Source organism: Eimeria necatrix, genomic scaffold (assembly GCF_000499385.1).
Source record: "Eimeria necatrix Houghton genomic scaffold, Enh_scaff167, whole genome shotgun sequence".
Taxonomy (NCBI): Eukaryota; Apicomplexa; class Conoidasida; order Eucoccidiorida; family Eimeriidae; genus Eimeria; species Eimeria necatrix.
This window is the reverse complement of record NW_013652353.1, coordinates 36,704-64,471: the sequence shown is the minus strand read 5'-3', so window position 1 is coordinate 64,471 and position 27,768 is coordinate 36,704. Positions and strand designations below refer to the sequence as shown.

At 50.7% G+C, this 27,768-nt stretch overlaps 7 protein-coding genes across 7 annotated transcripts; 4 read left to right on the top strand and 3 right to left on the bottom strand.

The window, feature by feature from the left end:
- Window positions 1-1,377: 1,377 nt before the first annotated feature.
- Window positions 1,378-6,337, top strand: ENH_00020020 (hypothetical protein, conserved; the record flags this gene model as incomplete). The annotated part of the gene is made up of 14 exons (XM_013579420.1): window positions 1,378-1,535; window positions 1,820-2,074; window positions 2,250-2,476; window positions 2,689-2,830; window positions 2,961-3,033; window positions 3,196-3,308; window positions 3,439-3,534; window positions 3,804-3,912; window positions 4,057-4,198; window positions 4,326-4,564; window positions 4,840-4,931; window positions 5,283-5,390; window positions 5,719-5,791; window positions 6,119-6,337. 14 exons carry the CDS (start codon window positions 1,378-1,380, stop codon window positions 6,335-6,337), a joined length of 2,046 nt encoding a protein of 681 aa, XP_013434874.1.
- Window positions 6,338-7,889: 1,552 nt separating this feature from the next.
- On the top strand, window positions 7,890-9,374 carry ENH_00020010 (KED, related; the record flags this gene model as incomplete). Its single annotated transcript, XM_013579419.1, has 4 exons — window positions 7,890-7,983; window positions 8,077-8,636; window positions 8,897-9,061; window positions 9,213-9,374. The coding sequence occupies 4 exons, from the start codon at window positions 7,890-7,892 to the stop codon at window positions 9,372-9,374; spliced, it is 981 nt and encodes a 326-aa protein (XP_013434873.1).
- A 1,690-nt stretch (window positions 9,375-11,064) lies between these two features.
- Window positions 11,065-12,428, bottom strand: ENH_00020000 (dihydrolipoamide acyltransferase, putative; the record flags this gene model as incomplete). Its single annotated transcript, XM_013579418.1, has 2 exons — window positions 11,065-11,287; window positions 11,581-12,428. The coding sequence occupies 2 exons, from the start codon at window positions 12,426-12,428 to the stop codon at window positions 11,065-11,067; spliced, it is 1,071 nt and encodes a 356-aa protein (XP_013434872.1).
- Window positions 12,429-13,890: 1,462 nt separating this feature from the next.
- ENH_00019990 (hypothetical protein, conserved) lies at window positions 13,891-14,661 on the bottom strand (the record flags this gene model as incomplete). The annotated part of the gene is made up of 1 exon (XM_013579417.1): window positions 13,891-14,661. One exon carries the CDS (start codon window positions 14,659-14,661, stop codon window positions 13,891-13,893), a length of 771 nt encoding a protein of 256 aa, XP_013434871.1.
- A 1,168-nt stretch (window positions 14,662-15,829) lies between these two features.
- Window positions 15,830-17,091, bottom strand: ENH_00019980 (ribosomal protein L11, putative; the record flags this gene model as incomplete). The annotated part of the gene is made up of 5 exons (XM_013579416.1): window positions 15,830-15,955; window positions 16,097-16,144; window positions 16,480-16,585; window positions 16,715-16,814; window positions 17,004-17,091. 5 exons carry the CDS (start codon window positions 17,089-17,091, stop codon window positions 15,830-15,832), a joined length of 468 nt encoding a protein of 155 aa, XP_013434870.1.
- Window positions 17,092-17,874: 783 nt separating this feature from the next.
- ENH_00019970 (hypothetical protein, conserved) lies at window positions 17,875-19,942 on the top strand (the record flags this gene model as incomplete). The annotated part of the gene is made up of 5 exons (XM_013579415.1): window positions 17,875-18,135; window positions 18,316-18,397; window positions 18,608-18,708; window positions 18,887-19,163; window positions 19,395-19,942. The coding sequence occupies 5 exons, from the start codon at window positions 17,875-17,877 to the stop codon at window positions 19,940-19,942; spliced, it is 1,269 nt and encodes a 422-aa protein (XP_013434869.1).
- A 1,065-nt stretch (window positions 19,943-21,007) lies between these two features.
- ENH_00019960 (hypothetical protein, conserved) lies at window positions 21,008-24,789 on the top strand (the record flags this gene model as incomplete). Its single annotated transcript, XM_013579414.1, has 6 exons — window positions 21,008-21,085; window positions 21,301-22,718; window positions 22,993-23,183; window positions 23,377-23,515; window positions 23,643-24,176; window positions 24,711-24,789. The coding sequence occupies 6 exons, from the start codon at window positions 21,008-21,010 to the stop codon at window positions 24,787-24,789; spliced, it is 2,439 nt and encodes an 812-aa protein (XP_013434868.1).
- Between the last annotated feature and the right edge of the window lie 2,979 nt (window positions 24,790-27,768).

Genomic DNA, 27,768 nt, shown 5'->3' with positions numbered 1-27,768 from the left:
CTGGCGCAAATTTGAGCGCAGTGTCAGCCTAACGGCCTCTGCAGTGCCAACTAGGTGTTACATCGCGCAGAGACTCCAGCGAGAACCGAAGATATACAGTAGCAGGCTGGCTTTTGCACTAGTGATGGCCGCCTGTATGGGCAGGGCCACGAATCAAGTCGTACAGCGAAATGCTTGTCGGAGCTTTTGAAGTGACGCATTGGTTTGGTGTCTTTGCTGCCACTCCCTTGCGGTGGAGGCTTTTGCGAAGCCTAGGTCGCGTAGTTAGTTGGTCATTTACAGCCAGTGAATTTTCGAGTTGCGTGGATTCAGCAACAATGTGCTTTTCTGCGGTCTAGTCGCAATTTTGGTGTTGCCAGGTGCGGTTCGGCCACTCGCCCAACGCAGGGAGTGGATGATCCGTTGCAGCTCACAAGCCTGCGTTCTGCGGGTGCTGGGGGTTTCACAATTAGTGACTGGCGCAAATTTGAGCGCAGTGTCAGCCTAACGGCCTCTGCAGTGCCAACTAGGTGTTACATCGCGCAGAGACTCCAGCGAGAACCGAGGATATACAGTAGCAGGCTGGCTTTTGCACTAGTGATGGCCGCCTGTATGGGCAGGGCCGCGAATCAAGTCTTACAGTGAAATGCTTGTCGGAGCTTTTGAAGTGACGCATTGGTTTGGTGTCTTTGCTGCCACTCCCTTGCGGTGGAGGCTTTTGCTAGGTCGACCAGTGGTGGCGAAGTGTCCGCCTGTGGGCTCGGGAGTGCGGTCTGGGCGCTGAATGTCCGTTTATATTCCAAAAGTGGGTGTTGTTCAAGAAGCGCTAGCTAATTTCGCGGGCATGGAACGCTGAAAATGGTGAAAATGGCGGCTTGCGTGCCGTGTATCGGAACTATCGTTGTGTGACGAAGCCCATTGGCTACCACAGCGCTTACAGCAAGCCCTTTTCCGACAGCCTATTTGTAGGCCTGTTTGCATATTGAATTATACAACATTAATTCCAGTAGCAAGTCACGGGATTTGCACCTGTGTAGAAAACAACAATAGCTTGGCTAGGCTCTCTGGGGCTGCAGCCGTTTGTATGTTTCAAGAGAGTAACTCGCGTAGGCTCTTGCAGGTACGAAAGTTCATTGCACTCAAGTTCTGCCATTTTTGTGCCTAATAGATTTACACCGTTTGGAGCGTACGGGTATCGCTATCAAATTTGTGCGACCGTCCATCACCCCAAGCGAGCTCTTCGGTAAAACGTAGTTTGTTTCTGTACCGAACAACCAACTCTGTAACCCAGTTTTCCGATGTTAGCTCGAGAAAGCATCGGGGTGCCTCCGTTGTTCTGTGTAGCTGCCGACTTGCTCAACTCCGCGTAAAACTGTTTTTCTTCGGTAGTAGAACCGCATGTGTGTGGACGATAGTGAGCAGCAGAATGAACAAACACTACAGGCTACGCCCACCCTCTCTGTTGGATTTTGGGACGCCTTCGCGAGTGGCTCAATGTGGCCAGGGCCTGTCCTAGCAGTGGTTTCCTTCTCTGCTGTTGGTAAAGACCACATACTGTACGTCCAGTACTATTCCCCCCGAGGTTAACAACAGTCGGGACCCTGTGCGTATATATTCTTGTGTGTATTTAGATTGTGCAATTAAACTGTCCTGATACACAGAGTCGCTGCGCCTCAAGGCGATAGGTGCTAGGGTGGGGATGTGCGCTTCGGAGCGGACCGGTTTCCTTGTAACCGGCACGAAGCAACCATTCAACAACTCTCAGATGCGCGGCAAAGCACTACTAGCTTGCTGAGGTCTTGATATTTGTGCATTGACTTCTTCCTGCGCATGCACTTAGAGTCCTCGCTGCTGACGGGAGTGTCGCTGCTAGTGATGCTGGAGGAGATGCTGGGAGACGGGAGAATGGCGTTGCAGGCGTAGCAACCGGGCAGAAATACGCACAGCCAACATTAACAGCTGAAAAAGGGCAGCCTGTAGGCTCGCAATATCAATACGGCCGCTTGCTGATGAGAGAAGACGCAGTCCCGTGCAAGCCTGAGCTGCTGGTGAACAGATTTATCGCATTAACAGTTTATTCGAAGTGCCGCGTCAAGTAGGTGCCGACCACATTATTTGCTGACCTGCTTTTGCGCCATTTGGGAATTCGGCAGAAAGAGCCATCGTACGAGCTTCCAGTAATTAATTAAGCCACAGTGCCCACCCTACGCACTCAAAGGCCCAAATTTGTTGGACAGAGGGTAACGAGCCTTGTGAATTGTCTCTGTTAGGGGTCGGCTCACGCCAGTGGTGGCGGATGTGGAATTGCTGCCCGGTCGATGGAATAGACAGGGTGGTTTGCTTGTCGTGCATTCACTCTACACCACCGAAGCAGACAGCAAGGAAACTCTGAATGCAAAACGCACGATAACTTCTACAAATGGGCCAACAGATACAAAGCTACGAGCAGCATCAGGGAGTAAACGCGTGAAATTGAGGGGCGAGAGTGGAGAACAACGTGCGTAACACCATGTATGAGTGGTAAAAACAACATTTTTGAACACCGGCTGACTGAGTGTTTTCTCTTTGGCAGAACTGATGCTCATGAAAGCAAGGTCTAACGGGTAACGACAGAACTCCCAGCTTGAACAGATTTACAATCAATTGTTGTACACGTGATTCATTTATACATGGCTTGTTCCTTCTTGCTTGGTGTGTTTTTGCATGCAGAGAAGGAACCAAATTTTTTAACTGTCTATGCCCGTAGTCGCATGGGCCCCGTGGCAAAGGTGCAACGAGGCGTACGTACAACAATCCGTGACCTGCACCTATACTCTCATCATTGGGAGCTGTTAGCTCGTATTTCTTACAAGTGCGTTCATTGCGTGAACGCGGTGGACCACAGCCATTTTTTGTGCATGCTGTGCAAAGTACTCCCCGAGAAGCGTGTTGGTGTTTACTAATAAAACGGGCTTTGGGGATGCGTTCTGTTCGCTGTATAGGAGTGACGTTAAGGGTTTCGCAAACGCCAAGGGGGAAAGCAGTCTCTTCACAGTGCACCTCATAGACGCACAGGTCTGAACATACCCTTCTTTTCCCGTGTTATGTGACTTCCAAGCTTGCCACAAAAAGTATTTATTTTCGCGTCACGCCTACACTCGCGTTAGCTCTTTGGGCAGCCAGCTATTGGCTCACTAGTGTAGTGATGAAAAGCTTCTTGAGCGCTTCTTTTTTCAGGCCACGGAAATCCGAGCGACGTTTTTTGGCCGTGCTGCGGTGACGTGGTACCCACGACTGCACAGGGGCCGTGTCTACACCTTTAGCGGAGGATCTCTGCAGCGGGCCAGCAGGTGGCTGCCTTTGAACTCTATGGTCGTGTCCCACAGCCCATCACTTACTGTTTCTGTGCTGCTTGGACGCTTTTGTTTGCGTGTCTAGGGTTCAGAATTTAGTGATCTATGTGAATTGCTGCCCGTGCAGACTGCATACTTCCTTAACCCATGAGGTACAAATCAAATTTGATTCCTCTGCGGTGATAGAAGAAGCAGATGACGATCTTTCTATTCCATTTCAAAAGTAAGCGGCTTTCCCTGTTTAATTGCAGGTGTGAGCTGTTTATTTTCGGGGAAAGGACAATTCGATTTCGGCCTGATTTTTCCACGCATGGGGGCAATTTCGCGAATATGTTCAATTCCTGAAGCTGCTGTGTATTAAAGCTCATTCATTTCTGAACATCCTCGCCTCATATTTCCCCCCTGGTTTGTCTTGTGTGCGTTTACTGCTTTTTGTCCGCCACATTGGACTTCTGTACCACTGTTCTTACTGCGTGTCTCCCCGTGACGCAGATTTGACCGAGTTCTACTAGCAGACCTGTCGAATCAATCTGCAGGAACCGTCGTGGACGTACTTGTCTTTGTTGTAGAGGCCAAGGAGCCCCAAACCATCCTTTCCAGGGTGTGTTAAGCAGATTACCTGTATGATACATAGCATGTAAAGGGGAGCGGTTTGAAGTCTCAGAGTGGGCAATCAGGCTTTTGCCCCTAGCTTGCACCCAACTTGATGCATGTATAACTTGCACCTTTCTGTGTGTTTGAAAAGGTAAAGAACCAAGAACTCGTCAGACGGGACTTGACCCTAGTGGACTCATCTGGAGTTTTCGTATCCCTTTCGCTTTTTGGTCCGCAAGCCTTGCAGCTCTCACAGGTCGCCCTGACGAACACACCGCTAGCAGCAATCAAGGGTAAGAACGTGGGAGTTAAGCAGTCTGTAGTGCATGCGTTCGTTTTTCCGATGCCGATAAGCAAGCTGCATCGCTAAGTGGATGGACAATGTGTGTGATTGGGGGCCTACCGTTGTTCTCATCGCAGGAGCGAAGGTGAGCGAATACGCAGGGCAGTATTGCCTGGCGTCGTCTTCACAGATGAATATGACTTGGTTTCACACGCAGCCAGCTAAAGTGGGCGAAGACTTTGCAGACGGAGAGCTCGCAGCTGCCTCTGGGGTTCAAAGGGAGGCACTGGAAGGAGAACGGCAGTGGTGGCGCACAAGTGGGAAGATTGCTGCGTTGCACCACCTTAGTAAATGCAATAGAGCCCTTGGCCCGCAGGTGATTAGCATCTCAGCTTAGGCAGTGAGGGTGGCACGATTTGGCATGGCTTGCCGGCAAGGAGTGCGTGTGTGTTTGTGTACGCTCAAGTGCTTACAACTGCGTACAGGTCCACACATGTTTGAGCCGATGCATATATGGATTTGTAGCATGCATAATGTGTAATAATAAATGCATGCATACAACCACAGTAACATGCGTATACAGTTTCCGAGGATATATGTCAATCTACGTTAGGATAGACAAGTGTTCCCATGCATGAGCATTTTGCGTAGCTACCTGTCTCTGGACAGACTCTTCTGGAAATTGGAAATGCTGCAAAAGAATTAGAAACGGAAGATTTGGGGACATCAAAAACGTTCGTCACGTCTGCGAGTGTCTTCGACCTGAGGGGAGGGAAACTCATTTGGTTGTGGGTGTACATTCTGAATTTTGTAGAGCTCAAGTTTAGGGGTGACGTTTAAGGGACTGAGTCTCCACGATTCACGGTTTAGCTCTCAAGGTTTATTGTTGCTTCCCCCAGCGCATTATCACCAAACGAAGCAAATAATGGGTGAATTCTGGCGGCTGATGCTGGTCTTACCGAAGCAGCACAGGCCTGACCCAAGATTAGTCAGTAAATGTATTGTACGAATGGAATCCCTTGTGTGCTGTGCACGTGAGGATTTAAGTTTGTATATGTGGTTGCCTGTCTTCTTGTTTTTCGTGCTCTTTTTAGTGCTTGCCCTGAGTGCAAACGAAAGGTTCAAAAGGAGCTACCTACCGCTACCGTCGCAGCGACCTACAAGTGCACCAACTGTCGCAAGGCAGTCATACCCCAGCCTCGGTAAGGTTTTGCATGACTTTGGTTCCTTGTATTGTTTCTCATCTGGTGCTTCGTTCGGCTGCAGTATCTGCTCGTGTCCAGGCTGCTAATGGCTTGGCCTTGTTTGCAAGTGAAGGAGAACCAGACTTCAGCGCTAAGGCGCATTTGGGCGTGAATGCAAGGAAACATGCATGAAAGTGAAAGCAGCTGTAAAGATGGGACGACCGCAGCATTAGCAGGCGTGCTAAGATAGCAGCTGCAAGAGCCCTTCAGAAGGCAGTGTTTGATGTATTTTGTTTTCTTTCCTTCGATCAGCGCATAAGTTTGCGCTGTTGATGACCATATGCAGGTGGATGCTAAATCTGAAATTGATTGATGCCTTTGGTACTCTCAACTGCGTAGCTCTTGGCGACCAAGGACAGGTGAACCTGCAGCACTGCTATTATTATTTTTTCCAGTTATTGCCTATGCTGGTGCCTCTTTCTCTGCTATGGACTTCGTTGCCTCCCTTTTGTTGCAAAGGGTCATCGAGGCTGCTGAGAATAACACACGGAGAGAATGCTAGCTGGCGTAGCATGGCGAACGCTCTTCTATGTGTACCTTTTGGCCGCCTACCTCCAGGTTGCACAGCCCTTTGACTGTCACGACGCTTCTGCGTTTGCTTGCGATAGCAATTGCATGCGCACTCACGACCTTGTTTTCCACTAATTTGTGCTGCTGCGCAGCTTCTGTGGTTTTGATGTTGTTAGGAAATCATGAATGTAGCCGACGTGACAGCCGAAGGGTTGTGCAAACTGGAGGCAGGCGGCCAAGACACGCGAGGCCGAAAGTTCGTCGACATACTGCGCCAGCTGGCATTCTCTGTGGGTTATTCAGGGTCGAAGGGGGGGCTAAGCTGTAAAGCGGAGCAAGAGTATGTAGAACGACAGTGTCGAGACAGCCGAAGTGAAATGAGAACAGAAGCATGAAGTTCATGCGTAGTGCACACAACAAGCAAGAAAGCAGAGATTGCCCTTCTCCCAGGATGCAAAGCAGGCATCCGCTAATTAGGTACAAGGAAATAAGATGACCGAGTTGATTTGCTGTGGCTTAACTCAGGAGTTTCGGTTTGAATTGGTCGCTAAGTGCGAGATTTATAGGGAGGCCAAGACAGTGCAGATTGTAAGCTAGCATATGTACCATGCCGTCTTTAGAGATAATCTGGCAGGGGATTGGTGTAAGCTGATTTCATGTAATTCATGGATAAGATCTGGGAGCAATGATTGGCAAAAGCACGCGTACTGGTCTGACCCATTCGCTGGGCGTTAGACTTCAAGAACGTGTAACAGTCTTGTGTGGTGATTTTGTGGCCCGCTGCTATTCCTTCAGCTGGTCCGCAAGGTTTCGCACCAAAGAGATGACCAATGGTCACATGTACTGAGGAATGTCGAGCTGACAAGGCGGCTCCTCTCCTAAGTTCCCCCTATGGCAGCGTTACCTTTGAAGTTTCCCCCAGCTCTAAGAAGCCCATTACTTCGATCTAGCTCCGTCATTGCGGGGCTGCATGCTCATAGATATATCCTTTTCCATTTTGCTGGCACTTACTTACAAGCCATTCGCTGCGCAACAGGACACTGCGAAAGTTGTGAGGGAACTTATTTTAGCCAGTACTTCGAAGCACTATGCGGCACTTTGCGATCTAGACTATGGAGCTTGAGACACTAGTTTAGTTTTTGCCTGCACAATGTCTCTTCATGCGGGCTATGCTTCGAGTCGGCGTGGAAGCGTGAACAGGAAGTGTGGTGGAGTAGCAACGTCTTAACCAAGTGTAGCCCATTAGTTATTTATTAGCAACGGATGTAATGGAGTTTCGGTGAGTACGGGTGTACTCTGAAAAGTGCGGAATCTTCCGTTTCGAATTCGTAACCTCGCCGTTCTCCCAAGTTTGCCACTGGCCAACCGCGATGCATTCTGCATCGCGGCACGTTGTTGTCGGACTCTCAAACAGCTCGTAAATACATAAGTAGGGACGATTATTTCTTTTTGGTGAGATGAAGTGGACGGAGACTCTGGAGCTCATGTGATTGTGTGTCAGAGTCCAATGGCGTTGCTGTGGTTTGGTTGGAGGGCGCTTGAGGCCATATATCTGGATGTTTCAAGTGTTTTGGAGTTCATTTCTATCAGTTTTCATTCAGGAACATTGTTTGGTGTGAATTGTTTGCAGTAGAATTTAGGAAAATTGCAAATCAGCTTGTGACTGCACTTTCAGTGTTTACGCGCATCGACGAATGACCGTGGGCCGCCGCTAGCTTGGCCCCACACAAAACATTGTTTCTGGCCGCTGGCTATAATGTTGCTTTGCGACTCCTCTTTTGTTTTGCTTTTTTCTGCACCAAAGAGTCGTTGGCATTTTCTTTCTTGCCCGAATTGGGTGTCCTACTGGTGCTCGCCTTGCGGGTGATACCGCTACGTTGACCGCCCGGGCTGCTGCTATTGAAATACGACTTTGCTTGTGTTTTTCGTATTTCATTCCCTTCGAAAATGCCTAAAGAAGAAGTTTTAAGGGAAGAAAACCCCAAAGCGCCGACAGCAACCACCTTGTGGTGCTGTCCTTGCCTGGCGGACGTTTGCTGCTGTTGCAGGTGCTGCTACAACTGCTGCAAGAGGGGCTCGCCTTGTCCCTTTTTCTACTTCTGCTTTCCGTGCTGTTGCTGCTGTTGCCGCCCAGCGGGGTCCCTCAAGGGGGTCGATGAAGAGGAGACAGTGGTAACAGGAGAAGAGGCCCAAACTGAGGCAGCTGAGGAGGCAACAACTGAAGGAGCTGAGGCGGAAGAGGCCGGAGATGCAGCCGAAAAGTATCAAGAAGAAGATGAGGGGGAAGGAGAAGTTGCTGCTGCTTCTGAGGCGGACCAAACCAACGCAGCTGCAGGGCCTAGGACTGCAGCAGCGAAGCCAAAACCCAAGCCCCGGAGACAGGTGCGACCTGCAGGCAAGAAAGCCCCAAAGAGCAGCCCAGCCTTCTTCACTGGAAAGGCGGCGGGGCTGCCTCCTCCTCCTAAGGAAGCCTGTGTTGGGCCACCGCCTCCGGTGGCTGATCCCACCTTTTCTGTCGGTCTCGGTGCCTACCTCGTCTATACAGACGCGGAGGGGGGCAGACTGAAGAACCAATGGAGCAAAACGCCCCTTACAGGCTCTGGCATATTGGCCTACCTCTGCCCAGAGAAGGAAGTTGCTGACTACAAATTCGAGAAGAAGTCTGCCGTCGAAATCTATGCAACAGACTGCGAGGTGAACACACAAGAAATATCAGTGTACAAACTAAACGAAGCACAGGACAAGAAAGTTGAAAACGAGCAGATACACATCGAGCTCCCACTACAGCATGCTGGTGTACCAAAGTTGCCTCATGATTTAGTAAACGTGGACTGTACTTAGTGTGCGGCACACGCGCATTTAGTGGCTGACCGTGTGTTTGCTCATGTCCTGCATTTGCTTGGTTCACGTGTACATTTCCCTTTTTAGCGTTGCTTTTTTTGTTGCTGCTGCAGAAGTCCATGGCCAGTGAGTTCCCAGCGGATCGCATCAAATACTACGAGGGATGGGCAACTTTCTTCAAGCAGCTGTCAGCTCATGGCGGCACCATAGTACTCCTACCTGCGGCTGTCGCGGAGCCTCCACCTAAAGTTAAGGTGGTTATGTTCAATAAGGGCAAGGTGAGAATGAATATATCACTGAGCACATTATTTTGTTCGCTGCTGCTGGTAAAGCGCATTCAATTCTGTGACTGCAGCTGTGGGTGCTGTAGCTGTTCATTAAATGAGTACTCATGCAGTTTGCCTTTCTTCCTGTGTTTTGCATTCCCAGCTAAGCCCTGTCGAAGTGGGCCAAGAAGTGAACATAAATGCATTTGAATGCCTTGCCATTGTCCCCTCCAACGCCACCAAATTCGATGTGAAGGAAATGCCGCATTCTGACTTTATGGCTCTCGCGAACTCCCAGGGAGTGTACGTGAATCTGAAGAAGTAAAAGCGAAGTCAAGTGGAGCCCATATGAGTCCGTAGTTGTCTCCACCCGAGGATTGATTGGAAATAGGAGCAAGCACATGCACTCAATCCTGTAGACTTGGCAGCTGTCTTTGCAGGATCTGCTGAGTACTCAATGAATGGTCTGCAGTAAAACATTAGCCCTATTACCAGAGGCATGCAGGTCCGTTGCATGCAGTTCCCACGCTTTTCGGCTCCATGCCATTTGACGCATTAACGTCTGGCCAGCGCCGAAGCCAACTAGTTGACAAAGCTTTGTGCATCAAAAAATGAGTATTTATCTTGACCAGAACATGTGAGGACTGGACTGCATGCACTAATGAGCATTGCTCCTCCCCGAGGTACTGTCCCGTATTAAACAAGCGTACAAAGCCGTAATCTGTGCAGAACCACTTCTGGACCCACACTGATGGCAATTTAACTTTACCGCCAGGCGCATAAACTATGTGGTACATACACTGAACCTAGCTTGCTAACTCCACCTCAACACGCTAGGCGTGTTCCTATTCCTCAAGATGCAAGCGAGCGGCGCGCGCAGGAGATATCAGCTGGAGAGTTAGACGGAGGGCCACTGCCGGTAGCAAGACTTTGGTGTCGTCGTCTGCTTCGAACATAGATGAGTGTACTTCAGCGCTTCTTCGTACCCATTTAGCTCATAAAGTGCTCACTTTGCTATGCCACCAGGGAGCCACGAAGCAAACTGGGTGCCCTTAAGCAGCTGCGGTGCTGAACGAACAACAAACGTGTAGCGCGCCACAGGCATACGCTCGTAAGTCGGCTGCTCTGCAGTCAGCATCAAATCCTTGTGCTCGCAGCACCAAAGCATTCAGGGCTCTACCACCCTGACTCTCTGGGTGCCGTTCCACGAAATGTCACAGCGAGCAAAGCTGCAGCCTACTAGGCTTTGGCCGTGCGTGCATCCAAAGATGAGCAGACGCTGCGAGGACCCTTACACGCAGTAAAGCAGGGGAAGCGCAAGCGCCATACACAATTGATATGCTGGTGTTCATGTAACTTCACCGCCCTGTGACAAGTCCCAACCCAGCTCTGCGCAAAGGTTGGATATATGCTGTACATAGGCCTCCTGAAAATAGCAAGGAAGGCAACCGCCCTATGCCCAACTCGGCAGTGAGCACAACACACACATTCATGCGTATATTTGTCTCTGAAGGCCCGGAAGGCCTGATGTTTGGCTTTTTGGGCACCCCAAGCTTGTGAGTGCCCTTGCTTACAAGCAAATCTTCCTAACCCATATCAAGTCGATCTGTGCGCCCCACAAACGGTTTCTGTGCCCACAATACGAGCCAGTCAACGGTGTCTTCTTAATGAAGCGTAGCAGTGTAACACCGAAACGCTACTAGCCGTTCCAAATACGTCTTTGTGCGTATACGCTTGAATACGCATGCCGGAGCACCTATAAGAGATGCACATGTATAAATATCTGCACGCATCCGTGAAGCGCGCATAAAGGCATCTGTCTCATTATTCGTTTCGCCCTGTATCTTCCTCGTTGATTTTCGCTGCAGTCTTGCTCCAAAAACAGGCTGTCGCCAAATGTTTAGCAACATTCAGCTCTCCAATCCAAGCCACTCCACGCCTTCACCAAGCAGATGCCATCTCTGCATCCTTCACCAAGCATATGCCATCTCTGCATCCCACACCAACCTAATCCTTCAGGCAGAAGCGCGCTTGAAGGGCCCCTCCGGTCTCTTAGAACCCTTGTTGCCGTGGGGCCACTTCATAGCTGGTGGCTGAGGATGATATGCCAAAGACATCGTCCAAGAACGAACAGCATCATCAATATTTGCGGGCCCTCCTCCGTTCACGGTTTCCATTTCCTCAGCACTGAGAGCTGGACGTAGCAGGAAAGGGGGAAGGTCGTGGATACCACTGTATCTACAACGCACATGATATGCATGCATCCATTAGGCAATATGATCCTTACTATGAACATTTCTACACATGCAAAGATACGTGAATAAGGGAGGCGCCAAAGCTTTCCATGTCATATTTTCGTGAGGAACTGAGCCGTGGGTGTACAAAACAAAAGAATCTAAATTTCCACATATGCATGCATTGACCTATCTGTGCACCGAGGAACAGATATTACGCATACACGCAAGCCTTATACACCCTAACACTTCAGCCTTGGCCTCTAGCGCTGTTATTGTCCACGTGGTCCAGCTCACCGGATGACGGTTGGCTGCGGCGCCGCCCTCCCTGAGTCTGGGGATGCAATTTTTTGCTGTTGCTGGCTGCTGTTGCTGCTGCACTCAGGCTTTGAAGCCTGCTGCTGCTGTTGCTGCTGCTGTGGCTGTTGCTGCTGCTGGTGAGGAATGAGTCCCAAGCGTTCCAGTCTGTTCCTGACACTCCTAAACAGAATGCTTGGTGTCCGCCGGCTGAAGCCCTCACCCGCCGCCACTAATGCAGCAGCCCCATGCGGCATCACTGCCCCAGTATCAGCCTGTGGCGTTGCTGCCGCTGTTGTTGCTGCTATTTCCTCGGTTGCTAAAGCAGATGAGGAAAGAGGCTCTATCACTGCAAGCTCACTACCCACAACAACCCTGCTGCCTGCACCTGCTGCGATACTCACAATTTTTCCTGCTACTTTGGTGGACACATTAACGGATTTTGTGCCAGTCTCGAGAACGCACAGAACCTCCTCTGGAGTCACCACGGACCCAACGCCGTGTAACCACTTGAAGACAGTGCCATCAGTTGTAGACTCGCCCAGGGCAGGCGCCCGCACAACTTCCTTTGCTTGTCTGCCACTACTGCTGCCGGTGGCTCCATTTGGTGCAGTGCTAAGCCACCGCAGGCAGACACTGCTGGCGCTTTGTGGCTCCTCCTGGCCTTGTGAATCGGATTGCATGCACTTACTGACCAGCAGCAGCGCTGTGCTTGTCGTTGTAGGCTGAGAATTGATACGGCAGAGGCTGGCGTATGGAACCGACAACAGCGCTAGGTGATGGCCGTCAGTGGGAAGGCCCTTACGGGACGCTGCCAGGCGGCAGATAGGCCGAATGAAGGCAGCCATTAGTCAGCGAGTAGCGATGAAAACGGGGCTCTGCGTACTTATGCACGCATGCATGCATTCACGTATGCATGCATATGGGCGGCAGCAGAATTTTTGGTGATGAATAAGCTACGCCATAAATATACCCATTATGGACTGCCTGCGTCAAGGGCGCAAGCCAGCGAGGCACAATGCTGGGTAGCTAAAGCCTGATGAGGAGCTTGTGAAGACCTAACAACGATGCTACTCTGTCTAAACGATGGAGTTCACGGCGTCGCTTGACGCAGACGAAGGAAGCAGTTTAGGTCAGCTCCTGTGAGACCCCAGGCAAACCGCCAGGACGGAAACATAACTTTGCTTTATTCACTGAAATTTCAACAATAAATACAAAGCACAAATTTTGCTGTTTCCAAGAGAACACGCTTTCCAAGGTTCTCCCAAAACCCATCAGCACGAGCTGTGGCAGCCCCTCTGGGGAGGCGCCAGCCTTGCCAATGCAACCAAGGGCAAAGCGATTCTCTCATAATGCAGTGAAAATCGCGCCTTTTTGTTCGTTAGTCCCAAATCAGTACCATTTCACGTTGCTTCTTCGTCTAAAGATCCAGGTGTGAACTCGAAGGAGCTCTCAGCCTTCAGCCACACACCCCACCTCACCTCTAAAAGAAGCCGAAGCAACCTCCAGAGCCTTGAAGTTACATTACTAGCGGCCGTTTGCTACTAGCAGCCGTTTTCTTTAAGCAGATATTCGCTTCTAAGTCCCCCCTTGGACCACTAAGTCCAGGACGCCAGTCACAAGCCGGCACATCTGATGCCGAATATACACATGCGGTGTTCACTGTACTGTACACTGTACTAGTGGACGAAAAATTGGGTAGGAGCCAAGCTACTAAGTGCGCCACGCACGTGATGCTACTCCTACTGCCAGTGCAACGTTGGCGAAAGGAGGCATATTCAGGAAGTATCTTTGTGTATCCACGCATCTGTTGCTCGTTGCTCTCTACAACGTACAGTACTGCGCGGGGGGAAACGCAAAGAACTGACTGAAGAGGGCACCACGGTGATACGTAATAATGGGCAGCATCGATACCGTAGGTTTGTACGTCACAGGCTTACCCAAGAAACCATATATTTATATAAGAACCACACATTCCGGTCAGCCCGAAATAATGTGAAAAGAGGTTCGACAGTTTCTGAGACATGATGCAACCTCCATTGCTGTGAAAAGGGACAACATGTAATCCTGCCATGCAGGCTACTATTTAGAGATTCCCCAACCACAGCCGCACCAACAGCAGCGGCATTTACCGCCAATGCAACAGCTGCTGACTGCTCGGCTTGCATAGCTCATAAACTGAAAATGCACTTAGCTGCCGCACGTAGTGCCGCCACTTTGCAGAGCTGCAAGAACAGGATTTACAGCTCCTGCGACTCTACAACTACCTACACAGATACACATGGTAATGATTTGCGGCGATCACCTGCTTTAGTCCATGCTACTCCCAGCAGAATAGGCGTATGGGAGCTGGGCACCTGCCTGATGTAGTCCAGTTTGGGGGGCAGCATGGTCTTTACGGAAAGTGTCTCCGTTTGCGGCCCCTAACAAGTCTCCTTCGTCCTCCTCGAACAACTGCAGAACCTTTAAGGCCAAAAAGATCCCAAAAATGACTTGCGCGATTCTTGCGAATATGCCAACAAGGAAGAAGGTGACAAACATGACTGCCACTAGGACAATGATCTTAAAAAGGTGGGGCTTCCGAAAAAAATTGAGAAACACTTGAAGCAAGTTGCCTTTTGCCTTTTTTTGAGTTGCCCAGGGCCCCTGCTCAACTCCCACCCGCATGTCCATCTGTTCCGTCTCCGTCTCCCCCGGCAAGTCCGACAGCGTGAGCAGCTGGCTGCTCAAGGAGCCCAAAGGGGTCTTGTGCTGGTTTTTATTCGCAGCTGCAAGCAGAGGTACACCAGCTGGAGGAACAGAAGACAAATTATACGACAAGCTCGCATCTCCTGATGGAGTCATCGTCTGGAATGCTGGCGGATGCGCCTTGTCCCCAGTCTCGACAGAATCGGGGGGACCCCAGGCGTTCGCTCTCTGAGGCACAGCTGCTGCCACTCCCGGACGAGACGCAGGTGCTAATGGCTCTGGAGTCCACGGGTCCCAGCCGGCTGCAACGGCTGTCTTTATTAGAGTTGGGAATAAAATGAGGCAGGCGACCAGCTGCGCGCACACCGCCAGCCTCCGCGATTCTGCCGCCATTGCCGTCATCTACGTGAAAGGAAAACTACGTATCTAAGAAAAAGCTCCTCATCCAAATCTATGGAAGAAGGAATTCGGCAACGTTTGCACTGCACTATGTGCAGTGAAGGACAGAAACAATGAGCTGCCGCTCCCAAACCCGAACGCTGTGCAGGCTTGGAATTTAAGTTTACGCTGATACAATGCGTAGAATGTCCTCCAGCTTTCTCTGATATATGTGCTCTGCTCTACTGCCCAGTATCAAGGAAAACAGCGAGGAGATGCTTTCTCCTCTCCTGGGATGCAGAGTTGAGAAGTTGATTACAACCGAATGACTTACTAAGCAATATGAAGAAAGAACGCAAGACCTAGAGGTGGCAGCCCCAACAAAAGCGTGGTTGGTTGGCAGGGATCGATTCTACTCAAGCCATAGGACACCGTTCGTTTGCTTTCTCCACAGGCGGCCTCTATCTACTCCGGTCTACTTATATTTTAATTTCATTTATCATGGTTTTATTTGCGATAAATAGCACTGCAAAGCGAACTTCGGCGGACGATAATCCCAGCTAGGGCGCCTTTGCACCGTTTCTGCATGCCGCGTCACCTTTAGACGAAGCGAGTCCCGAGTGCCATTTCAAAGTAGTTAAGCGCTGAATTCTCATAATTATAGTAAAGTCAAACAGCTGATGCTATATGGGAGCAAGCGGTGGGGAGAGCAGCAGGAGCTGCTCGTTTGCCGCCGAATGCCTCCACTCCTCTCCGTAGGTAGGGTTGTCCGTAGACCAGATTTCGTATGCATACTTTAATCAAGTGCCTACGTAACTGCGAACGCTTGCAACCTTGTTGCGTTTTGTTGCGCAATTTCGACCAGAAGTCGACGATGAGTGTCACATCAAACTGGCCCTGGAGACACCCCCCAGCAGGTCTCTCCACGACTTGAACGGCGAGCAAGTTTTGTCACTAACCTCAAGGTTATTCATCACACATTGATTTTTCCACTATAAGTCTACGGCTAGCAACCCCACAATATACGGTATCATCATTCGCCACATCCTTCCTCATAAGGTCTAGAAAATGCCCCGTGGCACATTTTGTTTTGAAGGCTGTCTCTTCGCCACTCTGTTGGGCTCCTCCATGTATATATGTTTCTGCACATTCCTTTCGAACGGCCGCTGAGTTTTGCACTTGTTTATGCCTTGGCATTCGCCCGTCGTGCCGCTTTGCGTTTCTGTCGTAGATCCTTTCTCATTTGTTCGAGATTTTCGACTGGCGTGTAATCGCGCTTACTAAAAGCGGGTAGGAGCTCCGGAGTTACCTGCAAATGACAGGTTCTGCGACAGACTGCAAAGTGACGCTAAATTCGTTTATTTATATTTCATTTACCACAATCGCGTTGCTTAGTTGAATCGCACGCATCCACAGGAGGCGAATTTCCTTGCTGAACCCCGCAACCCACCCGAATGCCCATAGCTCTGGCAGAGCCAATCAAGGAGCGGCAAATTCCCTGGAGGGAAAACCCAATTAAAGGCCAGTCCATGCTTTTGCACTTTGCAATGTGATATATCTGCATGCAGAGAGCAAAGACTGATTGGGAGAAACTAGACAACAAATGACAAGCACATGCACCCTGAAGCAGATTCTACCATTTGACTGTACAACTGTGCTCACTGCAATTGTGTTGTTCACTTGAATCATAGCTCATCCATCCATACACGAAGCGAGCAGCTATACGCTGTAGCAGTCCAGAGCTCGCAGTAGAAAAAGTGAACGGCAAACTCCAGTAGCGGAAGCAAACGAACAGATAGAGACGCATTAGAGCCTCGCCTCTTTAAGTGTTACGTTGCCGATTACTTCCTTTCCTGCCTGTTCACTGCCCATGGGGCACCTCGCCGCCCTGAGAAGGAACCAAGTGCTGCTTGGCGTGCGCAGACTGAACTTGAATGTCCTGAGAGAAAACACCGCAAATGCAGGTAGCCTCGCGCTGAACTTGTAAATTAAGACGGAAAATGCTGCGAAAAAACTGTTTGAACCGCTTGGAAGGCCGTTTATGAGCCGTGGATTGCTACTCAGTCACCTGTCTGCATTCGGCACAATTGTGACCTGTACAGGAACGTCCGGCCGTATTTTTGCGGTTCGCGCATTAAATTCTTTGCAAAATGCCATCATGTTGATGCCTGAATAAGCAATACATCAAGGAATCATCGCAGTACATTGCCACAAGTAGTTCATCATAGCTGGACACGAGGCTCCATACGGTTGAAGAGGATATCAACTCGTTACTTGCCCGGCAGTCTACCATACAGCATCAGCCTTAAACCACACAGTCATGCAAATAAGATCTTGGAATAGCAAACTAAACTTACCCAGGGGTCCCAAGGTCTGCCCTATTGACGGAGAGGGCTTTGCATTCGCCGCGGGCACGATGAGGCGGAACCTCCCTAGGTTGCTCATCTTCATATAAGCGTGTGTTTACGTCCTATCCAGTCCTAAAAGCATACGCCATATACTATGTAGCTTGGGCACGCTACAGGGAGGGGAAAGCCACGAACGGATCAAATTAGATTCTTCAGAATGGCGGATGGGAAGTGAATAGCCCCCATAACTTTTCGTCACGCTGTGGCTGTGGCGTCAAAGCACGGCGATGATGAATGCCCTGATCCACAGAGGACTCTGCAATCACTGGGTAGACGAGGCTGCGTTTCCGTATTCTGGACATTGGAGTCAATTCAACGTCTTCGACCGGAGCCTCGCGCAGGAGACAGCGAACCAAATGAGTGTCTGGGCGGTAAAGTTGAAGTCATTTAAATCCATTAGGTAAAATTCAACTGCAAAATTGTGAAGAAAAATGTGCCATATGCTCGTCGATTTCTTGAGCCGCAGCGGTCATGCATTGTACTCGAATTTGCATGCGGCGGCAAACTACGGCACGAAGCATGGAGTACTTCGAAACCCATTGAAAGTTAGCAATGGCTTTTTTAATGGCGTTTTAGTGATTGGGCTAGACAGGCTTTGAACAACTTGTTTTCTCGCCGATTATTTTTCGTTTGCTTCCTCCATCGGCTGCCATAGCATCCAGCGGCGCCACGGTGGAGAGCTTCCTCATGAGCTGCGTGCCTGATGTATCCTAAACAGGACAATAAAGGCGTTTAAATAAAGTTGCCATTGTCTGAAGAGGGTGGAATCTAGCAATTGTGAAGTTAGTCCCTACAGAATTCCTGTACCTGCGTCAACAAGATGGCGGACCGCAAAGTGCTCGTGAAGTACTACCCCCCTGATTTTGATTTTGACAAATTACAGGCGAAGAAGAAGGTACTTCGAATACAACAGCAGCAGCTGAAACGACGTCGAGGGGATGTTTACGATCTTCCGCAGAAAAGACACAAAAACAAAGTCATGAACGTCCGCATGATGTATCCATTCACCCTCAAATGCGGCACCTGCAGCGAATTTATTTATGTTGGGACCAAATTTAACTCCAGAGTAGAGAAAGTGGAGGTGAGCTCAGCGCGTGATTTCCTATGAACCTGCAGGTTCCGACCTCTTGTGAGTCGGCAACTACGAACACTCTAGTCAGAAGAACGTCCTGCAACCGGATACTTTGTGCACTTTACCCCCATCTAGGCTTTTCTGGCCTGGTACTTATGTTCTGTTGTATACCTCTCTTTCGGGGTTCAGGGCGAAGACTACTTGGGGATCATCAAGTGGCGCTTTTACGGACGTTGTCCACACTGCCGAGGAGAAATTTGCTTCAAGACAGGTGTTTCTTCACACTCCAAGATAATAGAGCCACTGTTGGAGCGCCGCGCTGAAAACTTGTCCACACTAATAAACCCACAGTATACGTCCGTTTATTATCGGCCAATTATCAATCTGCGTGCAAGCATTTATACCAATAACTGCATTGCTCACCAGCTTCTCTGTCTTCTAATGGATGCTTCTGTATTTTCTAATGTTGTGTGGCCCACAGACCCGCAGAATTGTGATTATGTGCTGGAGTGGGGAGGCACCCGCATGTGCGATCCTCTGCGCGACCAGGCGCTAGCTGCTGAGCGCATGCAGAAAGAGGAAGTACGCTCTTAAATTCGACCTCTCAGGAGTTCCGTCTAGTGAAACCCTATAGTATATTTTTGCTTTGACGTCCACACAGATCCCTTTGTGTTCCTGGAGCAAGCCATGCGGTTATGCAGCCGCCCATATCCTTACTTATGTTTTATTTCACTACATTTTGTTTCATGCGCGTTCGTAGGAGGAGAAAATTGCAATGGACAAAATTTGCCAAGTGGAGGCGTCGCGTCAGGGGCTGCAACAGGAGGTTCTGGCCTTAGAGCAGCTGGCGGAGCTGCGGCGCCTGAACCGCCGCCTGCTTGACAGGACAGCAGCCTCAGATGCGGCGCTCGATTTCTTAAGGCAGCGTAGAATAAAAGATGAAGACATGGAGGGGAATCTTGCACAGGAGTGGACGGAAATGGAAAAAGACGAACTCAAGTTCTTCAGGGCAGCCAGAGAACTGGACTCTGACCCCGGTAAGGCTCCTCCCCCTTCCGTTCAGCATTAGTTGTATGTGTACATAAAAATATGTGTTGATACGTGTTGTTTCTCAACGCATATTATTGGCTTTGCGCCGTCGTTTGTTCTTTATGGCTTGTGGCGCATTTCCCCTTACTTCACGTCCTGCTTCTCCACTTTTGCATGTTCTGGATCTTTGATGTTTTTGTATTGGCGTGTTCCTCTGTTTTTCTTGTTTTATCCTGCAGAATCGGTCGAGGAGGAAATTAGTGAAGGCACAGACCATCAACCCGCTGATTCGTCTGCTGCAAACGATGGCGACGCTCACAGCAACGGAGGACCTTCTGGAAGCATCGACACCAGCAGCAGCATCAAGGGCAACGATTCTGCAACTAGCGGCAACAGTAGCAGCAGCAGCAGCAGCTCTCGGGAGAGAAGAGTAAGTATCAGCAGCTCCAGCACCAGCACGAGCGTATCGCACGCGGGTAGCAGCGAGGCGAATACAGAGGGCTCCTCTACTTTCATCTGTCGCAAACCGGGAGACCCTGGTTCCGCGATACACGGGGATGACAGCGCGGCGGACACAGGAGGTTCTTCCAGACCCGCAAGTTCCACATTCAGGGAGCCTACTACGGCTTCATCTAAGGGAAACACCTTGAATTTCGGTCTGGGTGTTTGCGTGGCTGCGCCAAAGCTACTAGTTGTAAGAAAGCAACAGCCACAACCCTCAGGGGACTGCTCAGCCCTCTTGGGAGACTACGGTTCCTCCAGCAGTGATGAGGGGGAATCCCGGTAGCGTTGCAGTACAGGTGGTTCCGGCGCCCCATTATTTGCTTGTTTTGCTTCGTCAAAACCATTGAGGGGCCTATGGGACCTTGCCCGACGGACGTAGCGAACCCTCATTTTTAGTTGTCGTCTTTCTTGTCTCCACTCGACAGAATGGTTTGACACTTTCCTGTGTGTAAAGCGGAGGAATAAACTTGGCTGCGGTGTAGGCGGTCGTATGCACAACTGCATTCCCGCGCCGTTGTATGTGAGAGCGCCAACTTCTCCCGGCGTTAGAGTGTAAAACAAGCATCTGCATGCACATCACTTGCTCCTATTCCAAGAAAATCTCCCAAGAATTTCACAGCTGCTCTAGCAGTATAGGGGACGGCCAGGCATGGCTGGTGTTGACTAGCAGTGCTAGGCTGGACTGTTTCCCCTCTCTATACTGCTTCGTTGAAGAGTTGTTAGCGTAGGGTTACTGTTCTGTTAAGTAAAAAGCCCCGCGTTAAACATTTACAGTAAAGCAGCCCCGGTTGCGGCCTCCTGCAAAGGCGTGGTATGCTGAGTTGAGGCCTGGCGAGTCGGCAGCACCTGGGCAACCGTATCTGCATTTTGCATCTCTAGTTACCGCCGATTTATCATATCTATATATGAGAGCAAGCGAGCATATACAATCAATTTCTCTTGCCTGCCTCCTTTTTTTGCAAGAAATCCGCAGCGGCGGCAGAAGCCTCGCGGCCCCACACTCGCTCGTCTCAGCCATAGTCCTAGCGTACAACGTCATGTCTTTCTCCATCTTTGGAATTCTTACTGTTGCTTTGATAAGGTCTGACTAGCTCGCCAGTGTCTCGCCGAGAGTGTCCAGCGGCCCTGTGGAGTACTTGATCGCAGCAAGATGCGTCCAGTTTCACACCTCACTTTACAAGCCTGAATTCAAAGATCGTACGAATTTCCCGTGGATATTAAGAAAATCCATGTTTGTCTTTGGGTTCCTTTAAACAGCTTACCAAGCCTGCATACCGAAACATCGAGGGCCCCCACTGGGAGGACATGAGCAGGCACCGGCAGGCGCGCCACTGTTGCTGGCCCTCCGATGCACGACCATGCTACTCCCAACGTTTCCAAGGGCCTTCTATGCGCCGTCACACAAAGCGCGAGGCAGGGACCTCAGGTGGGCGCAAAGCCATGAAGAAGCCTGACCCCGGCAACTCTGGGCAGTCAGACAGAGGGAAAGTATCGCGGATTTCATTGCTGCACCAGCTGCAGCTTTCTCCTGTGTGCCTTATTATGTTACTGGGTGCCGTGTCCTTTCTGCATTGCCACTGTATTGCTGCTGAGGCTCGCGCTGCAAATCCACAAAGGCCCTCCACGACTTCTGCACTGCAGCCTTGTCCTCCCGTGATGAGGCTGTCGCTCTCGAAGGGTCCTCTGAGTCATGTCACTGTGACCAGTGGCCTGGAAAAAGGACATGCACCGAATAGCTCTAGCCCCTGCTATGTTCTTTTCAACAGCGACAGAGAAGAGCTCGACCCCACAAGTCTCTTAAGTCCTGTTAGCGAGGACGTCCGCGCGAAGGGCAGCGCGACAGATAAGGCAGCGACAACAGCAACAGGGCTCGCAGCTGCCAAAGGAACAGCAGTTGAGGATCAGTCCGTTAGTGTTTTTTCTTTCTGGCACCGCCCGAGGGTTCTGAGAGATTCCAAGGCGCAGGGAGTTGCTGCGCCTGCGCACAGCGCCGCCGGCGACAATGCTGCAAATGCAGCGACAGCAGCAGCAGCAGCAGTAAAAGGACCTCCTGTAGTGCTCCATATTCCTCCCGTGACAGGGGGCTGGGCCAGCCAAACGGACCACGAGGCCACGGAAAGGACAGCGCTCGCAGGGGCTGCTGTTGCATGCGGCGATTTGCTGCTGCTGCCACTTCCCTTAGGGGCTCTAGATGGTCCGGCGTCGCTGCTTCCGCAGGTGCAGCCCCTGCCTATACTCTTTCTAGCGATGCAGCAGCAGATGCAGCTGCGTATGTTGCAGCAGCAGGACCTGCAAAGGCACCATCACCAGCAAGCTCCGTCGCAACTCACAGAAGCAGTAAGCAGGAGTAAGCCGCTGGTGCTACTGCTGAGGGACCCTATTTCTCTGCCCCCAGTGGCCTCCAGCAACCGTCAGGCTGCTGCCTTAAGAGAAGCCACAGCAAGCACTTTAAGGCTCCACGCAGCGCACGCAGCACTACGCCTGCTGGAGAAACAATGGGGAATGGTGGCTGCCGAGCTTGGTGCGGGCGACGCACGAGATGAGCGACACCCGCAGCACTTGCAGCAAAAGCTCCAAGAGGAAGAAGCTGCGCCAGCCCGTGTGTCCGTGCCGGGCTTAAGAGAGCTGTTTTCTGTGCACGTTGTCTTCGTGCGGAGACCTAATCAGCCGAAGACGAGGGAAGCTTCCACTTCTGTCAGTCCTGATGCAATTCTTACAGAGTGCACAGAAGATGTGCGGCAGGTGCTGGCCTCTCTGCTGGCCGAGCATCGCGCAAAAGATGCAGAGCACGCCGGCCAGTCAGAACTGCAACAGCAGAAGCTGCAGTTTGCTGCTGCTGATGAGTGCACCGGAGGTCGCACTGGCGGCGCGCTGCACCTATTTGACACTGTTGCCACCGCCTGTAGGTCCCTCCTTGCTCCACCTGAAGCCACGAAACTGCTGCTGTCGACGCCAAGTGGAAGTACTCAAAGTGGGGCATTGAAGCTTCAAGAACCGTTGAGCCAGACCGATGCAGTCGCCTACGACGCTGAGATGTTCAGAAGGAAGTTCCTCGCCAGGTCCGTGCATATGCTTCAGCATCTACTCATACGCAGAAACATGTGAAATGCGTATGCCTACATACTTACACTTGCGTATACCAACACAGTGGAAGCATATGGAAACGCAAAAATGTAAGTTCGTGCACATTGATGCATGTGAATAGTGGCCTGTATTTGTGCCAATCTGCAGCACCCAGTAAGTAAGTGCAAGCCTGTAGATAAAGCGATGATCATTTGCATCTATTCTACCGCCCTTTGCATCGATGTCTTTTGCTGGATTGTTTTTGTTCAGATTTAAGGCGGAAATGGCGCAGGTTGAGGGGCCCCGAGAGGGGTTTGTTGTGTTGCACCGGGTGCTTCGGGACTTCGACGCAAGCTGCGCTTCAAGCGTTAAAAGGAATTTACCGCGTGGGCAGATGACAAAGGCGGCAGAAGCTTCCGTTGCAGAGGCTCGGCAGTCTCTAGCAGAGGAGGCAGTGAAGGGTAAGGTAATTTGAAAGGACAGCTGGTGCTTCTGCATTTGTTTGGGCTTGGCATGGCTGGATGATGGAACTGTTGGCCACGTTCGCGCCTCTGCGAAGCGTCTTGTCTGCCTGCCTTTCGTCTCATATGTCTTCTAGGATGCACGAAGCTTTGTTTTGTCCCTCTGGTCTTGGCTATGATGCTGGCGTTGCAGAGCTTCGAGTACTGCACCGCCTGCAACTGGAAGCCGTTCGCTCGCTGGCAGTGCGACGCTTCGAATTACAGCTACAGCAATTGCTCAACAACAGAAGCGGTCTGCAGAAGCAACCCGAAAACATATATGAGCTTACGAAGTGGGGCAAGAAATCTGAAATGCAGTGCTGTCCCTCGAGTTTTAGGTGGCGATGTAACTGTTTGAGTTTTCTGGATTTAGATGTGCACGCTGAGTGATAGGCTTCTGTGGTTGTTGCGACCGTTCAGCCGCGTTTCTGACGCTGTTCGTATGGCAGCCGATAGCATGCAGCAGTTTGTTCAAGACTACCATCAGTCTCTGGGACCTGACGCAGTGCGGAAGCTGCTCCTAGACGACGAGGGTGCGACGCACGGATGGCAAGGCTTAGGAGCAGCTCGGGAGATATTGGGGGCTGCAAAGCGAGTGGCTGCGGCAGAGCGCCGCCGTCTCTTGAAGGCACTTCGCGAACTTTCGGCGTCGGCACTGCAAGAAAAACAATTGCTTTTGCTGCATCAGCAACGCCAAGCAGGCCTTGGTCTGCTGCAGCGTTTTCAGCAGAATGCGGTGAATCGATTTCTTGCGACGCGTCCAGGGGCGGTGGCGCGGAGGAGCTGGCTTCGCCTTAGCAGCACAGCAGCCGCAACAGGAAATTACCTTAGAGAGCTACCCGGCCTGCGACTGCTATGTGAGTCCCCAGTGGCCAATATGTGGCGTCATAGAAAGCCCATTGACATTTCGTTTCACTATTTAAGCCCCACGGCCTTCGGACTATCCCCTGTCAGGTGAGTCGCCCTACTTACCCGAGTGTTCCGTTGTGTTCCCTCCGCAGTTGGTGTGGCTGCAGTAATTTTGTCGAGTGGCTTAGGTGCATTGGTGGAATTACTTAATGTAGGGGGGAAATGCCGAAACTATGTTGAGCTGGCGTAGGCAGTATTGCGAGGTGGACCACAGGAACTTCGTTTTGTAGGCAATTTTTTCGCCTTGTTGGCCTTCTGTTTGTTCTGTCTCTGACTTCTCTCCAGGAACACAGTGACACTGAATGCACCGTGGAAAGGAAAGCTGCATGTGCAACAGTTATCCAGCTGGTCTGATGGGAGGCTGCTTCCCGAGGAGACTCTGTGAGGCAAACAGGCATATTTTCTGCTACATTGGCTTGCGACGGAGTAATGCACTGCTGCCGTTTGTAGTCGTTGGATGTTATTGTGCAGTTGAATTTGAGAAGACACTAGCTTTTGTGTACTCAAGCCTTTTGTGTTGCCTAGCCAAAACGAATTAACAGCAGATATCGGTGGTGCTGGGTGTGGCTGGTATGACAGGGTTCCCCCCGTGCTAGCTGCGACAGACCTGAAGAAGCTCAAGGAGACTATGGCGATGGAACCCCCTGAGCGTAAGTAAGCCCTTTAACTGACACCGCTTTTTTTCCCGAGATTGCATGTGGAAGGTACCGACTTTTCCTTGTTCTTTTCAACTTCATGGGGCAGACAGCTCTTTGATTTCCGGGTGGTCTTTCGCTTGCTGTGGTTGGGGCAGTGGCTGCCGCTTAAAGTGACGCAAGCCCTGATTCTTTAGCATTAAACACTTGTCTTCTATTGCTTTGGACGCACATAACGTGCTAGTTCTCACCAAAATTAGCCAAATTGTAGTGGGCGAGGCCTCGCATTGCTCATGCATGGTTATCCCTCTCTACTTAAGTACTTTCAGAACCAAAAATGAAGCCCAGAAAGACCCTTAAACAGCGAAGGAATCTACTTCGTTACGTATGAAGGCTGTAAAAGTTGCAAAAGCCACAGGCTGCTTCAAGTTGCATAGGCAGCTGCATTGCGGAGTTGAAAGTATTGCTCGTTCAAACACCGCACCGACTGAGCTGCCTTTAGCCCATACAACTGCCCCCATACGGAGCTTCGTGACACTGGCACTAGCCGAGGGGATCTACACGGGTTTCATACGCAGTAGAGCTCGTCTGCTGCCGGTGTATTAGGGGGCCACACGGCTAAGCCAGGCTCGTCACCTCCATCATGCCGTAACCCTGGGGGCTCGTTCTAATCGAAAGTTCCAGCTGCAGCAGCTACTGGAAGGTACCTTTGTCCTCTCTTTAGAGAGGACCTATTATGCGATGCGGCGAGGCACCGATTCGCTTGTCCTTTGATGCCACAAACGGCAGAGATACACGTTCTGTTTTCTTTGCGAATCGAGAGCTGCTGGGGGAAGAATGCTGCACATAAGGCAGCACACTTCCCTCAGGCGCACGATGAGGATCCTGGTGTTTCGTCCCAAAGCAAGTGTGAGACGGAAAACAAGTGAGGAGTATGCACTTCTCATCTGCTTTGGTTGAGTCTGCACGTGCATCGCCCGATCTTTCCCTAAAACTGTCTACGATTTCACTGCAGACGTAAGATCTGCAATGCAGGATCACAGTCAAGCCACCATCTCAGGAACTTCATGCTAACTTTGCAGTAGTCGTTGCATCAGTCTCTAGGACGAAGAAGCGCTGCACGGTCAAAATTTGAAGTCGGCAGAATATGGAAAAAGAACATCGTCCTGTAACTGTTACACGGTGAATAGACAGCGTTTATTTGAAAATAAAAACCTCAAGTGGCAAAAGTGACTGAAGTGGGATTCGAACCCACGCCCGCGAGGACTGCGGCCTGAACGCAGCGCCTTAGACCACTCGGCCATCCAGCCGAGAATCATCTCCATTACTTGTCGATCTTTCCGTCTACATCAAACAATGCAGTGCTTCTTTGTAATGGTATCCACCTCATTTTTCACGCGTTGGCTCCCACAATTCTTGCCTCTCGAATATTTTGATGCATGGAGAATTGGCGGCGGGAGTTTAGTTGTATAATCGACTTTGACACGGTGAATGAAAGCCGAAACACATCGACACAAGGAACTTCGTTGAGTACTCACACCAGCGCAAGCAGTCTGCTCGCAGACCGAACCCAGCGCCCCAGATCTTCACCCAGTCCAACCAGCGAGCCTTGCAATCCTTCCCGCCTTTTCTTCCCCGAGCTGAGTGTGTTCTAAATCGCGGCAACTTTTTTCTACAAAAAGTAATAAGGAAGACACAAGATGGCCCTTAGTTCCCCTGTTGCTTCTACGGGCACTACTGGCCCTCACGCGGTCACCGCGATATATCGAGAGCTAAACGTCATCAGCTTTATCATGCTGTCCAAGTGGAACTTTGGTGCTCCAGAAGCATAAAAAAGCTGCCTAAAACTGACTGAAGTGGGATTCGAACCCACGCCCGCGAGGACTGCGGCCTGAACGCAGCGCCTTAGACCACTCGGCCATCCAGCCGGGAGTTGGTGCTAAATCACAGTTAGTAACAGCAATTACGCAGAGAGCTGGATCGGCAACAGTATCTTTCTGCTAGATTCCTTAATTGCCACTGAAGCATGCTAATTGGATTTCTACGACTATTACCGTTGAACCACAGCTGGAAACCACAGCTCGCACAGAACTGTGGTGCCATGAAGTCAATTGCCAAACGTCTGCTCTGGGTTAAAATACATGAGAAGCAGTTTTATGTAGGCCCTTTTGTACTACCACGTAGAGAACTACAGAATACCGGCCGATGGTTCTACTGATCTGTACGGAAGTGCACATGCTATAGTCGCTGAGACTTCGAGCAATCAAATTCGCACTGCATAGGTAGCTATCTTCGGCGAGTTAACCCCATGCCTTACAACGGCAACGCATGGTAGCGTAACCGTGTGACGTTTGGCAGTTCCCCAGCATGTGAATACACCGTTTGGAGCTCTCAGTTGGTAGGTTCGAGACGGCGAGGAACAGCCTAGTGAGGTATTTCTCTGAACTGTTGCCACTTCACTAGGTGGAAATTTATGATTTTGGACACAGTTCACCAAGTTTCACTTTGTACGCGAATACTTGCATATTCATGCATCTGCGTCTCCCAAAGCTGCGCCCACAACGCGGCCTAGAGGTTAAAATATTCATAATTCCGGTCAGATACTGCACTGCCTGCTGGAATCTACGGTGCTGATAACTAGATGAGAGTACATCTATAAGTGTGAATCATCATCTTCCTTGTACACACTGACCCTCCTCCCTAGAATATACAAGCCAATCGGCTTTTTCTGCCGTTGATATCGAACGCTTGCGACGTTCTTCTTTAGCACTCCATCCTCCCAGGTAGTCAGGCAATGTGTTTCCGTCTGCTTGCACGGAGAGTGAACTGCGTCAGAGGCCGGCGGCTACTGTGGTGCTACCGTCGTCTGTATCCTCAAGCCGGTGGCCATCCAGCCGCCACTACAAAAATGCCTATGCCCGGTAAGTGTGTCGAGCAAAAGTGACTGAAGTGGGATTCGAACCCACGCCCGCGAGGACTGCGGCCTGAACGCAGCGCCTTAG